General features: G+C 43.8%; 2 protein-coding genes and 1 long non-coding RNA gene across 6 annotated transcripts in view; 1 reads left to right on the forward strand and 2 right to left on the reverse strand.

Moving 5' to 3' along the window:
• The window catches only part of C11H1orf21 (chromosome 11 C1orf21 homolog), a 128,444-nt gene extending 125,375 nt beyond the window's left edge, over nucleotides 1-3,069 (forward strand). For both annotated transcript variants that reach the window (XM_052801356.1, XM_052801357.1), the window contains exon 6: nucleotides 2,303-3,069. In XM_052801356.1, coding sequence (XP_052657316.1) covers nucleotides 2,303-2,341 — 39 coding nt within the window. In that variant the 3' untranslated portion in view covers nucleotides 2,342-3,069. The remainder of the gene's footprint in view (nucleotides 1-2,302) is intronic.
• Nucleotides 3,070-5,758: 2,689 nt separating this feature from the next.
• On the reverse strand, nucleotides 5,759-11,979 carry LOC128148004 (uncharacterized). The gene is made up of 3 exons (XR_008237154.1): nucleotides 11,574-11,979; nucleotides 8,666-8,771; nucleotides 5,759-8,381 (listed from the first exon to the last, which is right to left on the reverse strand). It is a non-coding gene; the product is annotated as an uncharacterized LOC128148004 (long non-coding RNA).
• Nucleotides 11,980-13,922: 1,943 nt separating this feature from the next.
• The window catches only part of EDEM3 (ER degradation enhancing alpha-mannosidase like protein 3), a 31,304-nt gene continuing 27,170 nt past the window's right edge, over nucleotides 13,923-18,056 (reverse strand). For all 3 annotated transcript variants that reach the window (XM_052800995.1, XM_052800996.1, XM_052800997.1), the window contains one exon: nucleotides 13,923-17,742. In XM_052800995.1, the coding sequence (XP_052656955.1) occupies nucleotides 17,336-17,742 (407 nt within the window). In that variant the 3' untranslated portion in view covers nucleotides 13,923-17,335. The remainder of the gene's footprint in view (nucleotides 17,743-18,056) is intronic.

The following is an 18,056-nucleotide window of genomic DNA, read 5'->3' on the forward strand; positions in this document are numbered from 1 at the left end:
ACAGCAGCCTCGGGCTGCAGTGGGGCTCCTTGTCTCGTCGTCGAGGTGTTAGCACAGTTTGGGCATCAAATTAAGCCAGTTGGGTTGGGGTTGCGGGTCCGTGCCGGGGGGCTCAGCGGGTGGAAGAGCGGCGTGTTGCACTGCAGGAAGGTGTGGGAGGTGTTCCTGGCATTTCAGGCAGTTCTCACCCTCCTCCCCCCATTCAGCTGTGCCGTCGCTGCCCATGCACGCTCACGGGAAGGAGCAGGCTGGCGGGAAGGTTGGGATGGTGGCAGCTCCCCGCCCGCCAGTGACCGAGGGCCACAGCCTTGAAGGCCATCTCCAAGACACGGAGGTGTCTCCATCCCCACTGGTGTGAAGATGGAAATAAAGTGTCTGGCAGCAGCAGCCTGCCTCTCGGCAGCCTTCAGGCAGTGGGTGAGAGGTGGTACTTCCGTGCCATGGCAAGGACTTCTTCGGCACGTTGCTTTTTAAGCAGTTTCTTGGAATCCTTTTGAGGAGCGATGCACTTAATTGCCACAGAGCAGACTCAGAAGCAGAAGAATGGCAGGAGGAATGGGAGGGGAAAAATGCAAGACAGCTTTCTTCCATGTTTTGGGTCTGTTTGAGCCTTTAATAGCACTGGTGGGCTACGGGGCTCCCTCTTGAGCAGGAGGCCTGGGAACCAGGTAAATCAATCTCCTGGAAATGCCCTGAGCCTCAGTCATCATTTGCTACCGGTGGCTTTCACAGCTCTGAAGCATGTTGCACAAACCCTTCATCACCACCAGCTTAGTCTCGTGGGTTTGTCCAAATGCATTGTGGTCCCTGGCATGGAGAAAACCAATGGATTTGGGCTTTGCTGCAAAGTATTTCAGCATTCCTTCTTTCTGAGTCAAATCTTTTACTTGAAAAAATGTATTTTTTTTCTTTCTTTCTGGGTCAGTGATTGCTGAATTGAAATTAGGGCTGATTAGTCTCTTGGGGTTTTTTTTCAACATACTAAGAAAGCCTTTTTACTAATAGTATTGGGCCACAGAGAGCTGTTAAAGCGCCACACATTCCTGGGTGTGGACCCTTCAGCAAAGCACGCTGTGCAATCCCAGCATCGCCAGTGGGATTTTAATTGCAGAGACATTTTGGAGCCTTTGTTCCTGATGTGTACCCCAGCTGTGCATCCCAGATAAACTGATCGCTGCATCAAGAAACATATCTCGCTTTTCTTTTTTTACTTTTTTCCTTCCCCTGTCTCTTTCCAGACAGGACAGTGACTGGAGTTGATTTGTGGGGCAACTGGGTACCACTCCTTGAGTGAGTAGAGCTTCGCCCATTTTACCACTGCTGAGTTGGTCTCTTCTGCTTACAGGGTGTCATTGAGCTTTTACATTTTATTGCAGGTCTGAGACTCTCGTGTTTCTCCTTTTCTTCTTCTTCTTTGCCAGCCCTTTGCTCAGCTGCTGGGATTTTCCATGCAAGTGCTCGGGTGGTACACCTGGCACATGGGAACAATGCGAAATAGTCCAGAGGTTGAGATTTTTGGTACTATGTTTGAGGCACTTGTTTTACGCAGGATATCTTGGGTGGCTTGTGTGTTGAAAAGCTCAGCTCCATCTGTTTCTGTGTAGAGAAACAGGACAGTGGGTCCCGTTGGGTCCTCTTCTTGCTGCTTTGCAAGAAGCAGCTAGTGAGGGATGGGACATAATTTCTCCAGATGTTCCCGAGGGTAATACTTAGATAGATGCTGCTGCAAGTCTTGTGTTTGGGATGGGCTGGAAGGCATAACATGAGTGGTCTGTAAGAAGTCTGTGTTTTGTGAAAGTTAGCCTGTTTTCCCCCATTGTGCAATTTCAATACGAATAATATCTTTTGCTCTTACATTAAACTCTTGCTAGGTTATCAGATGAAGTACTCTCGTTCACAGCAGCTGACTTGTCTTGCTCATAGATTACAGGCTTCATTGCTTTTGCCTCAGAGATTATGTTTTTGCAACAGATCTATAGGGTTGTGTCCATCAAGGCGTATCTTTACATAAAATAGTTTTGTAAATCAGTTTATTGGACTGCCCCTGGAATTCAATATAGGGGATGAAATTTATGAGATTAATAGTGACAGAAAGGGAAGGGTCTTCTGTCCTGGTTTCATGCAAACCTTCAGGAAGGTTGGAGGAGTTGTGCAGACTCCATTCCCTACTTTTAAGGTTTCTACCACGTAAATCTCCTAAATTTAGAGAACTGATATGTATTATTAGTAAGTGCTCCCTTGATTTATGTTACTCCTGTCTTCAAGTAGTCATTTACACACTGTCTGGCTTTTCTCCTTACAGGGTCGTGATTATTGTTCAGAAGAGGAAGATGTCACATAGTGCCAATTCTGCCCCTTGCTCCAGGAATACTACTGTGTAAATAGATTACAACCCAGTCGAGACCTTTTGGAAGTCTTCTAGAGCAAACAGCACTACATAACAGAAGAAGATCATTTCCACATTATATGCTCCATTCAGTTACAGTGTTTCTTAATGAACAGATGAGGAATATTGCTAAGAACTCGTAAGGAACTGTTTTTGTTGCTGCTAGTTAAAACTTGTTGCAACTTCTCACTTTTTTCTGTGTCCAGATATGCAGCAAATCCTTAAAGTTAATCTAAAAGACGTTGTTGATTTTATTGAGGCTTCTGGCCTGTTTTCTATCAGATGAGGTAGTGTTATACAAAGCTTCCATAAGTGAACATTCAAGCATCTAAGAAACACCCTTTAAGCTGTCTGTCAGTCCGCATTTGGGCCGGAGTGCTTATTAATGCTGGTGATTTCAAGCTTTGGAGATGGGATGTTTTTGCCACGGCAGGCCTTGTTTCTCTGCTGAGAAGAAGCTGAGAAACTATTATCCATTAAAAGCATGTTATCACTGAAATACTGGAAGTGATGCAGGAGCAGGAATTTGTATTTTAAGAGGAAAAAGAATTTCATTTAATAGGTATCTTAATCAAGGACTAAGCTTGCAGTATTGGCTTTGCTGAGCACGAATGGGAGTGTGATCACAATCATTTTGAATCTCTTTTTTTCTAAGAAAATAAACATTTTACTGTTTTTATGTATTCTTGTCTTTTACCATTCCTACAACACAATGTTTTAAGAGTTGGGGGACAAGGAAGGCAAAACCAGCCCTCTGCGTTAATGAGTCTGTGGATCTAATCTCTTGGAGCAGCTCTGTGCCAGCTGGAGGTATCTGTTGTGTGTCCTGTAGAGTTTATTTTTCCATATTATACAGAGAGGATATTACCTTCTCAAAAGCAGATGTAATATTTTTAACAAATGCTGTCATGAGTAAAAACAACAACAACAAAAAAACTGAACAAACAAAAAAACCCCACCTTTTGTATTTATTATTTCAAAAGAGATTGTTACCTGTACTGATATTTCTTCCTGCTTTGACACCATATGAGGGCCAGGTTTGCACTGCATCCCATGGAGACACTTTGTCAGGACATAGGTTTCTGTATTGTATTGATTTCATTGCTCTGATGTGTGTGATATATGTGGAACAGACCATGAGATTGCATTAATAGCATCTTTTGCTGATATGGCTGATATTTGAATGGGGCACTCAGCCCAAAGCCCTTTAACGTTGGCCATTTTTCACTGGACCTTCTGAAAATCAGATCCCTTTAAAGGGTTTGAAGTCCCTCGAAAATAGCCTGTGACTTCTGAAAATCTCTAAAATATTAGGGATTTTTATGACTGAAGAGATTTCCTCCAATGTTTGCTCCAAGTGGGGTTGGACAGTCCACGTCAGAAGATTTTGTTCCCTATTAGTGCTGTGCCATCCCTAGAATATTGCCAAAAAAAGGCAAGTTCCTTATGCTTCCTTCCCTGCACTGGATTTTCCTTTGGCTTTCAGGCAGTGGGGTAGGGAGGGCCCGCCAGGGGGAGAGACCCGGGAGTTACTCTTATTCGTGCAGGACTGGATGTGAGCACCTCCAGCAAGAGCAGCTTTCCAAGCAGCATTTGTGAGGCTGCAGTATCAAGCTCTCTTCTTAAGGTAGAAGCTATTTCTGAATGCTGTGAACTGCTCAGTTCCCTGGTCTCCTGTCGAGTTGAGTCATTGCTGTATCACAGGATTGGGACAACTCAAGCACTACCTAGCTTTAATAGCTTCCCATATAAAAGCTCAGTGACAGGGTCCTCTCTGGCAGGTTTCACCACGTGCTGCTTTATCCTGTTAATGGTCAAAAATTCCCAGCAAATTCTGATTTTCCTAAATCCTTGCAGCATTTCGGCAGCTGCTTTGACCACACAGCTGTTCCCGAGCATCCTGACTTCCCCAGAGATGAGATTTCACCACCTTCCTCCCATCACATTGTCCTTCTTAGGGCTGTTGGCATTTCTCAGTGCTACGGAGCCGTTTGATCTGTTACAAATTCTTCAAGGTGATAACTCTGTCCTCTTGCATATGATTTTTTTTCCATAATTTATGTCAGCTCTCAAGCAGGTAGCCACGCTAAGGAGAGTCAAGAGACTGCACATTTCAATTATTTAAACACTTTAATTAATAAAAAGTCCTGGGGCTTGATCCCACAAACCCTTCTCTCAAAACTGCCTTATAAAGCTTTTCCAAGTAGTACAAGAGTGATGAAATTGGGGCTGTCCTTTTGAAACATTGTTCATTTTCTAGATGCTGAACATCTCATGTATAAATTTCCCCATACAAAGCCTGTGTTACAGATATGTCATCGTCTTTCAATACACCAGCCTCCTTTTACATGGAGTTTCGTTCAGCCACCTATTAGTTTTAATATTTTTTTTTCTATATTTTCCTTGCCCATGATGATGGCACCAAAAGCATGGGCTTTGGTGGAAGCTTTGTGAGGGAAGGAGAACTAATTCCCATCTTACCTGTGCACTTAATGTGACCAGCAGCAAGTGCTTTAGTCTTCTGTATAGATTTTAACCTCACTGATGGACCTCTAGGTGACAATATTTGTGAATGCTTGGGTAGACTGTCCTGCTGCTGGTTGTGGAGGCATGAGGATGGACAGGAGGTTTGGAGGGCATCAGTAGTTGTCTTCTTTGGAGTTGACATGCTCCAGAACTGCCCCAGGCTGCTGGTAGGATTGGGGTGAGGGCAACAGACTTTGATTTGCTCTACCCTTCTGCAAAAAACATGAAAACATAAAGAGAATTGAGGCTGGGGGGGGTGTTGCCCATTCACATCCAGTCAGCAAATCCTTGGCCATGGCGCATCTTGCAACCATCATGGTGTGCCAAGCAGAACCCAGGAGCTTCTTGATGGTTTTCAGCTGACTCAGGTTCTTCGTCAGGCAGGAGACTTACTCTCAAACTCTTTGGGATATGGAAAAGCGAAAAGATCAGCGCCGATTACTTATTAAAAGGAGTCATGCTTATGGAAAAAAACTTAGAGCAGAAACCTTTTTCCAGTCTTGAATGTCTGAAGTCTATGAAATATAAGATGGTTTCTAAGCACTTCAGGCTTTGGATTGACGTCCCTCTCTCCACCCCTCAGCCCCTAAGAGTGGTCTGCTTTGCTTGTTGAAGCAGGATAACCATATTCTCAAGCCTTGAGCAACAACTTGCTGCAAAAACATATCCAGAGCAAGTGCAGGGATCTGATGGGAGCTGTGTAGCATTTGGGAAAGGGACAAGAATAACCAAACCTCCTTGTAAGAAGTTGCACATGCCACAAGCAGACCCACAAGGTCACTTGGATGAACATATTGGTTTTTAACCTGCTTTATTTCTTCCACCTTTGCAAAGTCCTAGCAGATTTTGTTAAAAGTCTAAATATATGCAGCAGATGAGCATCTATAACAGTAGAAGCAGATTACTGTAGCTTAAACTGCATCTGTCCTTGAAGGCATACCTCAACCTTACTTTACTCCGCTGAGATATATTCAGTGGGGTAGAAAAGAAGAGGGTGGGAAGAAAAGGAAAACTGCTTGTATTGGATGTGCTGTGCTTAGTTGTAAAAGTGGGTTTTTCAAGGTTTCTTTTAAAAGAAATATCAAGAAAACCATTTGGGGCCAAACTTCTCTTTAGGAGGCTGACACTATTTAATAAGCTCTGAGTCATATTCTGAGATCTTGGAGAAAATTGTGGTGAAGGGGTTTTGCAGTCAACCTTCTTCCCTTGATGTGCTTTTTCCTTTCTCTAAAGCCCTTTGAGCTGGGCTGGTTTTCCTCCTCGGAGCCTACTTCAAGCATTAGCCCTGGGCAAGAGCAAGGAGAGGAACCAGGGAGTGGGAAGAGTTGTCCAAGAGGCCAGTGACCATCCCCAGATCCAGCCTTATGCCATGGCTGGTGCATGCCAAAGCCTCCCAAATACCCAACCCAAGGGGCCCATAGCCCTCCAAGGGCTGCCTGGATGGATGTTCCATCCCAGGCGGGCACAAAGCCAGCGTGCCAGAGCTGCTTCATCATCGTCATTCACCTAACAAGCAGGGCTTGCTGACATAGAACGTTGACGCTCTCGGGGCAATTTGGGCAGTTTGGTGCAGTGCTCATAGGATGTGTTTGACCTGGAAAGGGACACCTGGGGAAAAGAAAAATCTGTTTATTGACTGTCTATCTGACACTTATTTTTGTCTCCCATCACTAGTAGGCAGGGATAGAGACACATTCTTGTGTTCAGTCTAGTTTTGTGAGGGTTTTGGCAATGTCTCCTTCACTCACTGTCTCCATATTGTATCTATTGCAACACATATCCTTTGGCCTAAAAAGATGATGCCTGTATTTTATTTAATTATTGTGAGTTTCTCTTCACCTGTGCCCCCTCCCAAACCCTTCCACCCTCCATACAGCATCCAGCTCGCCACGGGGGCAGGTCCGGTTGTGGTTGGCAGAAGGAAGCTTTACCCTCCTACCTGAAGTGTGGTTGTGTGTGTTATGTGGTTGTGTGTGATGATTTTCTAATGCGCTTGGGTTGTGACTGCTTTGGTCCAAGGAGGAGCCGGCTATTCTGCGTGCCACTCTGGTTTTACTCTGTTTTGGAGGTTGGCATTTGATATCTGGCTTTTTCAGGGGCAAGGGGCAATCCTGCTCTTGGACGCCAGCACCAACCCTCGATGCCAAGGCATTGTTTTGCCTCAACATCATCATCCTATAACCAAGAGCAGCATTTGACCCAAGGCATATCTTGAGTCACAGGAGTCTGCACCTAAACTGGATTAAAGAAACCCGAACTCCTATTAGTGCTTTTTTCATCTCAGAAGGCTGTGGATCATTTCACATCATTTAGATGCTGACACTTGTACTTTTTTTCCCTCCAGAATCCTGGCAGAAGTTCTGGGCCAGGTCTCTGTGTGCAATATGAGGGACCAGGAGTGGTTTCTCTCCAGCGCCAGGACTTTGAGGAAACTAATGAAGGACTTGAGCAACCCCCAGCCTGTCCCATTTGGGGAAAAATGGGCAATACCCCCTTGCAGGAGCAAGACTTGCATGGGTGGATGGACTTCCTGAGCCTCTGCAGGATTTCCACATAAATTAAGCTCTGTAGAACCACTAGAGAGTGTAGCTTGACAAACTCTGGGCTTCTCTAAAATTTTGCAGAGATTCCCACTTCGTCATGAAGAACTGGGCAGTGTATTAGAAGCTCTCAGGGCTTTTGCTGGTGTGGCTGGTGATTTTTAGGATGTTGTCTTGGACTCGCTGGGACTGTTCAGCAGATGGCCTTTCCTCTGATTATTCCTCCAAATCGCTGTTTAGACTTACCTTTTTAAAAACATGCCTGGAGCAGGATCCACTTTGACTTCTCGTGAAGCAGTCATGCCTGCAGGTGTTTTATTTGCCTGGTGCTGTTGGGAGGCACATAGACATGGTATCGGGGGTGATAAGCAGCCTGGAAACCCTGTAGGCAGATGGAGAGGATGGACATGCAAATAGATATAACAGAGAAACGAGTTAGCAGACCTTGGCCAGAATGTCCTTGAAAAGGATCATCAAAACAGCTGGTTAATTATCTGACTACTAATACTGCTGTTTCCTGGATCCCATGAACACTTCTCTGATACTGGACTTCAGCCCCAAAACTATACCATCTGAAACTTAACATTAATTTCTTCCTTTGCTTTCAGTCAGAGGTGGTGGTGGTTTTGTTTTTTTTAAGTAAGTCTCTGTGCTGGGACCTAGGAGACCCAGCTTTGCATCCTCCCCTGCCACGAGTCCTTTGTGGCCATGGATGGACCATGCAGAACCTGGGTTGACTTACTGCACCTCTCCATCCCTTTGTGCACAACAGGAATAGCAGTGCTTTCCAAATCCTGGCTGCACAAGTGAAATCTTCAGCCCACAAATGCCCTCATCCCATCATCCCCGTGCACGCCCGGGCAGGCTCTGACCTTCTCTGCAGCCAGTGGAGTTGTGCATGGTGCTGCCACAAGACAGGGCGACCACGGCTGTAAGAGAAAGGAAGCAGCGATTGGCAATATTGCATGATTTTTTTTGCAGCGTGCCTTTTAATTGCTGTAAGAGAGCCCAGCTGATGACTGGCACTGCCCATGAAGCACAACACATACTTTAAAATTTGAATTAGTAGGCAAGAGTGAATGGGTAGATGAAGTACCAGAGAGACATGTTTAAGTTCCGAAGATATTGCCGTCATCATCCGAAAATTAGACTGAAGATAAATATTCAGTTCTCAGCTATTTCAGTTTTATCAAGTCTATAGAACAATAATTACCTGTCACTTCAATTTTGGAGTTAGCAATGACTCAACTCCAGATCAGCTTGGCTGACACGCCAGATCTTCAGACTAGGAGAGGCTTCCAGCTGGGTAATGTCTGCATCTGCCAAGGAACAAATTTAATATGAGCTTTAAATAAAAGGGGGTCATTTCCAGTTGCTGTTGGCATTTCTGTCCCATCAACAGCTTTGGTTTGCATTGCTGCTTCGCAGATGACAGTCCATGGTGCCACGTAGGCTTCATATCCAACATCATACATGCTTTATATTCACATCTTACAATGCATCTTGCCACATTGGCCATTTCCCCTTTCTTTTATAAACCGAGAGCAAACCTGAGCTCTGGTGGCCCATCAGGTGCCTCCACCTCCCCAGTGTGGGGGTAACCTCCCTCACCTCCACATCATATCAGCCTGTGAGGACCAGCAGTAGAGCTCATCACCCCTTCCCTGCCACCAATGAAGAGCACCAGGCTTTACGGAGCCACATACCCGGCATAATCAGCTCTGTAAGCTTAAATTTTCTAACCTAACAAACATTAAAGAACATTTTATAAAGCCCACACCATCTATAAGCTGGGTGAATGCAAGTGTGTGTCCATGTGCCACACCCCGTGGCAAGCAGGATGGAGCGTTGCTGCCTTTTGGCCCCTGTTTTGGGTCCTGCTACCGCTGGGAAAAGCTCCTTTTTCAGGCTGAAATGTTTACCAATGTAGTTTCATTCTGGAGATGCCTGGGGAGAGGAGACAAGGAATGCAGGGATGACTTTGGAGGGGCATGTTATTTGCTTTACTGTTGGGGAGCAAACCTTGATGTCAAACATCCAACAAGTTGGTGAAAGGGTGAAAATTCATACTAAAGTTATTGTGCTGTTGTGGATATAGTGTTCGGCAAAGGGAAACAAATCCCAGCACAGGGGAACTATGAAATGTGAAAGTTGGTAGAATTCAAATGAGTTCATGTCTGTCTTTGACATTCAGGTGAATGCTCTCTTTGAGCTTGAAGATGGCACAGTCATCATCATCATCATAAACATGTGTGAGACTGTGAACCTGCTTTGTAAAAGCCAGCTATAATGCCATCCTCATGAACACCTAATCCCTGCTCCCATGGCAGCGTCTCAGCAGTGTCACAAACACCAACAGAACATTTTAGGGGAAAAGTGTCATTTTTTTTTAAAGGTTTGCCCGCATTATCAAAGCTGACTCTATTTGACTGCAGCAGTTTTGTGTGCCAGCAGGGCCAGGACAGCACGGAGGACCTCAGTGATGACTTTCACCCTGATTACTGAAAAGCTGGTTGAATGAAGAAGCCAGCCTCGGGGCAGGGTGAGCTCCAGGCTTGAGTCCGTATCTTTATCTGCCGGTTGCTGCCTATCGCCAATTTATCTGTCATGCAGATACGGCTGTCACGCAGCAAAAGGGGAAGTGTGTGATTTCTTCCCTCTCGGAAGAATTCGCTTCCTCCCCACTGCTTTGCCATCCCGGATGGTTTCTGTTTAAATGAGGAGACCTGAACTTTTATTTGAAGCTTTGTTAATAGTGGCAGACTCGCCTTAACGGGTCTGTTAGCAGGAGGCGTTGCCCTGAACAGGCGTTAGCCCAGCGTGTGATGCAGGGCTGGAGTGTGGTACCCTGCACACCCAGAGCTGGAGCAACGAGCATCCTCCATCGCTGCAGACTTTCTCCCCCCCAACCCTGCCCAAGCCTTCAAGGTATGAGTTGAATAGAAAATTTGTTCCCCCTATATATATAATATTAATTTTTTGAGACAAAAAGTTCTCAAGTGCGATTGCTGTGAGAAACTAGAAAGCTACATGTGGTAACTGAGTGATATTCTTGGGTTTTTGGCATTCTGCTTTTGTGTCTATTAATAATCCCCCAGAGTGAGTCATATGGAGATGCATTTATTCACTGAGTTGGAGAGAGCTGCTACCCAAAATAGCAGCTATGTAATTTTTTATGATGCTGTAATGCCAGTACGGTGAAGATTGACATCATTTAACAGAGATGCTCTCTGCCTGGTAATCGGATAACCCATGTCAAACCCTAAAATAAACGTGGAAAGCCACGTGCTTGGTTACATAAAAGAGCTGCGAGAGCCAGCCTGTGTCGGAAATGCCTTTTTGCCCTTTCCTGCACATCTTTTGCCTTTTTTTTTCCCTTACGCCTTTCTAAAGCTGCCTTTGCTGATTTTCTTAAACCAGAGTGTGAGGAGTGTTGGGCCAGAGGAGGGACTTTTGCCGTGGAGGGATCACACGTGTCTATCAACATTTACTGTGTTACCACCCTGCTGCCCGTGAAGAGGAAAGGTCTATAGAGAAATCCCAAAACGCATCAAATTCAGTACAACCAGCTCTGAATTGTTCATCATTTCTTCTCGCCCACATTGCCGCTCCGCTGGCAAACCTCCGAGCATCTCCTTCAGCCGGGGCTCGTGCCCCAAACCCAGTAACTCCTTCCCAGCCCAGTGCTCGCAGCCCGCGAAGGCAATGGCAGCACCTGGTGAAGGGCACGAAGGCAGAGAAATGCTCGGGTAGGATGTTTTAAGGATTGGTGAAACTGGTTTTCTGTATTTCTTCTTATTCTCTGCCCTACACTGCTGCCATCAGGTCTGTCCTGGTGTCGCAGCCGGTGGGGCGGCTGAGCCGTCCTGGGGTGGTCCCAGTGCTCCCTGAAAGCATGTGCGGGTACCACTGAGTACTGCGCATGCTTTTTTTTCACGATTTTGGCTTAAATGTCTCTGCGGTCAGAGCAGCCCTGGTGTCATGCCATCACGCTGTGCCCTCCACCAAAGGATTAATAAAGATGAATTTGCCCGCACTGGGGTTTAACATCCTGGGTGAACTTTCCCAGGCAAATGGTGTTTTATAGGACCATTCCAGCTGGAAACGTTTATTAACATTACCTTTTTATGTAGCGCTTAGGAAGAAAATGGGACTCCTGCCACCGGCAGCTTCAGGCTGACGTGAATGATGGATCTTGGGACATGCAGCAGCAGCCGAGGCTGAATTTTGGTCAGAGCTGCTGAAGTTCTCCAGCTGTGGGTGACCTAACTGGAAAGTGGAAATGTGAAAATGGAGTAACGGCCCATCAAATGCAACTATTGGCATAAAGTAACTATTAAGGATAGGTTTAGTAGGAGGTGTGACGTACCAATGCTGCTGTGCTTCCCTCACACTTCGTGCATCCGTGCAATGAGAGTCCCTGCAGACAGGAGCATCAGAAATGTGTTCAGAGCCAGAAATAACTACCAAAATACTCCTGATTTCATGTTGTAAAGGAAATACAGAGAGAGGCAGGGCTGGGAGGCACCCTAGCTGTTAATTTTGCGTAGTATTTTTGCCTTTTCAGAGACCATCTTCAATGGGAGGGCAACTCCTTGTTACACCGAAGAGCATCTGGGCATCACAGCTGGCAAGGTGGTGGAGATGAACATGGAAAGAGACACCCAGGCCCTCCAAGGACTGTGGGAGGGTATTGCTAAGAGAGAACATTGATTCCTGTGAGATGGGTTTTTCCCCCTTTTTTTTGGTGGGGTATTTTTTCAATAAAAAGCAATGCAGTTTGCTGAGGGTTTGCTCCAAGGTCTCTTGTTATCCGTTACAAGAGAGAGACTTTGCTGCTGTTTGTGGCTCTGCTCCAACCTCCCAAGCCCCATCCATCACCCGCAAGGCCCCAGCAGCAACGGAGGGCAACAGGTTAAACCCTCCTGCATGGAGTCTCAGGCTCTGGTTTCTCATGGTGAGCATGTTGCCTGCCTGAGAGGACCAGGGTTATGCAGAATTGCTCCCTTTTCCTCTTTCCATCTCCGCCTCTTTGCATGCTTCCCTGTGGTATTATCATTATTTTAATTATCATTATTTATTTTAATAAATTTAATTATTATATATTTATTATCATTATTTTAATCTTTTCTGCAAAGACCCAGGTTTGTGCTGGACTTCTGAGAACATTTATGTTTACCTGGCTCTGAGTCATGGTGCCCTGCGCTGTCTGACCTGTTTGTCTGCCCAGCCCCAGTGAAACACAGAGCCCGCACGTACGGCAGCAGCTGCCAATGCAATTGCAGGGTCAATAGACAGCAGACATCTATCTGAGGAATACCTACTACTCCCAAAAGAAATAGATGCAAAGGAAACGTACAGGACTTCAAGTGTGTTGTTATATACCCCACAGTCCAAAATGCTTTTTTGAGTACCCCAGCTTCAAGACCCTTCAAGGACTGAGGAAGGCAGAAGGTACCTTTGCTCCAAACTACTCCAGTCCCTGAAGTCCTGATGCTCCTGTAACAGTAGGCTGAAGAAATTTAGCACTTCATCGGCAAGGCTGGTAATGGTTTCTACTTAATGGATGTCATAAAAGCTGCTGAACACTTGAACAAGGACTTAAATTTAGGGCTCCTGCATCTTTTATTTTCTTAATCCTAACTTCCATGGAGGAAAAGCCCATTAGGAGTACAGGTATCAGAGAACAGCCAATAACAGAAGAGGGATGATGGAGTATGTTTCCTCTGAGACTTACCCAATCAGGCCCAAGAAAGACCTGTTTTCATTAGAATTGGAAAAAAACCACAACAGGATCAGAAATAGTCAAAATGAACTTTTGAGGATCTGTATTTTCACTGCAGAATTGGATTTAAAACAAATAAATAAATAAATGCCCAAGTCATAGAATAATAGAGGTTGAAATAATCCAATCAGATGAGGTTGCTGAGAGCCTTTCCAGTCCACTTTCAATTTTATACTGAAGGCGTTGCTCTGATTATTTATAGTATCTCAGTGTTTGGCCACCCTCACAGTGAAAAGTTACCCCTTATTTCCGAATTTCCTGCATTGCAGCGTGTCCATCGCTTTCACCCATGGCTGTGCACCTCTGCAGCCTCCTGGCAGCAAGACTGCACACCTGCTTCATCACCAGCACTCACCACCGCCCTGCCTTTAACCTGCTCCTGGCTCCTGCAAAGCTGCTTCTGTGCCCTGCGAGAGCCAAGATGGGGCTAAGTCCTCCCAGATGCTGAACTCTCTGAGATTCCCAGCAGTGCTTTCTCCTGCCTTTCAAAGACCCCAGGTAGCAGTGCTGCCTGCTGGGGCACTGACCGCTTCTTCAGGGTGGTAGCCAGGAACTTGCTGAGTCTCATTAAGGTTGCTAATGAAGACATGGGACAGTGTTGGTGCAACTACCAAAGGCCTTGCTAAAAATCAAGGCAAAGAGAGCCAGCTGGGCAGTTCAGGAGTTAGTGTCAATTTAGCACAGCTTGAGCAGAATATTTACATTTTATTAAATTCTTTACAATCAGCAATTATAATCGAGTACACAATTATGTACATGGATTATACACATTTTAGCCCAGACTTTTACATCACAGTACATAGTTGCCCTTAGAAATATTGTATACACTTATCACCAGACAGTAAAACCCAACAATAGTGTTACAGCACCTGTTATTAGACATCTTTTATAAGAAAATATACGGCTGTAAATAGGGCTGGCTAAAAAAAAAAATCTTATAAAATCTGAACATACAATATTTCATTCACAGAATGTTTTGTTTGTTTTTTTTCTATGTTCTGACTGATGCGTAAGATGTCCCGTTTTTAACCTCTCAACATACATTTACTCATGCCCACCGCTATGCTAGCAGGAGGAGGACAACCAAAGCTGGGCTCATTTTGAAACTTCATTAAGAAACAATAAATGTAAACAATTAAGAAGAATCCTCTAAGATCAAATGAGAAATTAATTGGCTGATCTGAATTACATGGCATGGAATAAGTGCTAGTTCCAGCTGTGATTCCTGAATTCTTCAGTGTTCAATACCAGTCAAGTAAATGTACAATACTATACAAAGAAAGAGGCAATTACTGATGAATGATATACGAGCAATATTCTACATGGAGGGAGCAGACTTCTAGAAATTTGGGAAGAACACTTACTCCCCTCTCCAGAAGGTTTTGGGTTTTTTTGATCAATACATTCTTTTTGCTTTTTACGTTGACAGTGACGGAAGATTGAATTATTTCCAGAATTATATGAAAAGGTTAAACTAAAGCCTGTTTCCTCATAAGGAAATACAAAACAAAAATAACCTGAATAAAACTGCCCCCCTCAATTTAGTCCTCTTTCCCAAAAGGTCAACCTTACCCAATTCAGTTCTGTAAACAAAGCTATGGCTCTCACAATGGTTTCAAAGGTAAAGTAGAACAAACTGAAACAAAAAAAAAAACAAAAGGAAGGAGGCAACAGTTATCTGAGGTAGGCCACCACCAAAATGATGCTTCAAATCCATACGGAGTTCTGGGATCACTCGAAATCCCTTAGAAGGAGAGCTAATGTCTGCTGCTTTAGCAATAGAAGTGGAAAAACCAGTTAAAATGAGCTGGTGATGGCAAGGAAAGTGAATCTTTTAATAAAATTTTACATCTACACCTAAATTTTCTGCAACTAAAAAAGAAAACCTTTAGTTGCTATATTGACAGTCTTAACATAGTGACCAGAGGGCCCCTATAGCTATAAATATAATTCTATTTCCATCAAAAGAGCTAACAAGTATGAAGATATAGTCTATGTCAAAGAGCAAGGAACAAAAATGCTCCTTTTGTGGCACTAAGCACTGACAGATCAAAGGAATTATCAGAGTGAAAACTTTTGATCTGCACCTGATGGTTTTGATCCTGCAGCTGACTGTACTTGGCCACGTCGCTTTGAGCCCGGGCACTACCAGGGGAGCACAGCATCTCTCGGGTGCAGCCTGGGGCTCCAAGTAACGAAGGACACTTAAAAGGCTCCCATGATCAAATGCCTTGCATGAAGAAACTCTCATAACAAAAAACATAAATAAAAGAATTCTCAACTGAAAAACCCCAGCTGCTTCAAGCCCTACTCATTCAGTCCAAACCTCCATACAGTTATTTGTGCAAAGGAATTACAACTACATTTAAAAGCTAATTTATTTAAAAGGACACTTATTCACTATTCCGCTACTGCTTCATTTCCTCCTCGAAATTACCTCCTACTCTAGTGATTTAAAGTTATCATTCAGTTTAGGGATAATATTCTGATTGACTCATGCTCTCAAAAGGTGCCTGTGCATTTTGATACTCTTGAAAGCAAGTGTCATTAAGTATACATGTATACAACATTTGCCTGGGATTTCTCCATTCACACTGTACAGGAGTACACATAAATACATACAGTATGGCTGTACTAATTAACAGTTGCATATTCAGTATGCATAATTTCACCAGCTAAATGAAAGGTGCAATTCAGATTGGGGCTTGCTTTTTTTTTTTCTTCTTTCCATTGTAAAGATGAATATAAACCTTCATTTTTAGCCTGGTGCAGCATATAGGCAGTGTTAATTTACTCTTTAATATAAAAGAATTCTTTGAACAACAATTCACTAAAAGCAGTTTTATATAAATCAAGTTGATTAGTTTTTGGCAGTTTCTTTGGACACAGTCAAAATGTCTCTCAGTTGTTTGAACATCCCCATTTTTATTTAAATAATGTTTTTCATAATAGGGATAACAAATTAGGACTCACACTTACCTGTAACAAACTCCCGAAGCCCAGAGTAACATACCAGTCATCCTCGCAGTTCACGCCACTATACTTTGAACTATGGACCCAACGGCCAAAATTGTTGCACTTCACTATTGGTACTGGCCTCATTGCCTTAAGTATCACACATATAGAAGTTGCATATAAAAAGAATGACAACAAAGTCAAGCTGTTAGAAGTCAAACTTGTAGAAAAAGGAAGATTTTGTTATAACTGATCTAGTTCTGTTTAGTGTCCTTTCAGAGAATATTGCCAGTTTAGATTCCGTATCTTGGGGTAGATAGAGTTTTTCAACCTGGAAGGCCAAGAGAAATACCTATAACTCAACAACATCTGCCTTGTCCACTTTACCTTAACCTCAAGCATTAACTTTCATAACACACCACAAATCTTTATCTGGCAGACCCCAAAGGTGTCCTAGTTTCCCTGATGGAACCTGCTTACAAAGTACACATTGCCTTTGGTTCATACAGTTTCTCTAGTTGAAAGCAGAGCTGAAGGGAACACTCACATGTCATCACAGTCGTTCTTCATGGTAACAGATGGAAGGAGTGATGAGCTGCTATGTCTCAGTATGATATGTCAGGACAAAAATCAAACTGCTTCTAGCTGTCTCTTAGGACAACTGGAAACAATTTCACCTGCTGCTATCAATGAAGGCTTTCAACTCAGTAGAAATCAGTGTAACAGCACCTTTGCTCCAACCAGAACAGTGGCTGACCTACTGCCTTCAAGTGCTCTCATCGATAACCGTTACATGGTATGTTAACCCCACTGCGTTCAACTTTTGCTTTCCAGAAACCAAGGGAGTGTGACCTCTCGGAGCCTGGAATGCAGAAGTCAGGCTCGTTCCCTGAAGGAGCTTCCTGGGTTACAGCACCACGCAGTGGAGCCAGACAAATGCTTCAATTGCACATTCCCATTTTTAAACAGGAAAAATTAAAACAATACAAAGACCGTGTGCTGGATTTCTGTGGTAATTTCCAGGTGAAACCTGGTTGCTCATCACAATACTGATTATGTTTTCTAGTTCTCAGATATCAGGGCCTCACTTTCTACCCAAAGAGTTCTCCATTTGTTTACGAAAAAATAAGTTATTATTACAAGTCATAGCTCATCCTTTTCCATCATTTCAAATGCTTCAATATCTTCATTCCAGTCTGCTAATATGGATTCCATAGGTTGGACTTTATTATCCCAGTTAACTTTGGAATTTGACTCTGACTCAGTCTTTTGTTCCTGAGGCTGGTTATCCCCTCGCATACATGCTGGCTCCAGAGCACCAGCCTCATCGGTTCCAGGGACATAGGAATCCTGATTTGATATGGAAACGCTGTCACTGTCTGCATTAGCAGGAGAAAAAGAATCAGGGTCAGTAACATCAGAGCTTTCTTCTTCTTCAGGCTCCTCACTGACTGCACCAACATCCCGAGATGCTGAAGTAGCTTCTTCTGCATTCTGTTTATGTGAATCATTTTCAGACAATTTCTGGTCCATATTCTCCATTTCTAAGTCTTTGAGAGGGGAGAGAAAAAAAAAAGTTTTGAAAAAAACTAGGAAGGCAGCATTTTATTATGTATTTCAAAAGCGAGGTCACTTCTCTTGGCCTTATTTCCTCAAGAAAGTGCAGACTTTCCATTGATATGAAAATTTAATGTTAAAGGAACATATTCTACAGAGGAAGAAGTGAAAAGACATTTAAACACATTTTAAACGAGGACAAACAATATAGTGAGACTAATTTTGGTTCCTCAAACTTGAATAGTGACTTCTGGGTCAGTGCTAGTTACCATCCTTCAGTCTTAAGCAAATAGCCACTGCGTGCACT

This window comes from Harpia harpyja, chromosome 11 (genome assembly GCF_026419915.1).
Source record: "Harpia harpyja isolate bHarHar1 chromosome 11, bHarHar1 primary haplotype, whole genome shotgun sequence".
Taxonomy (NCBI): domain Eukaryota; kingdom Metazoa; phylum Chordata; class Aves; order Accipitriformes; family Accipitridae; genus Harpia; species Harpia harpyja.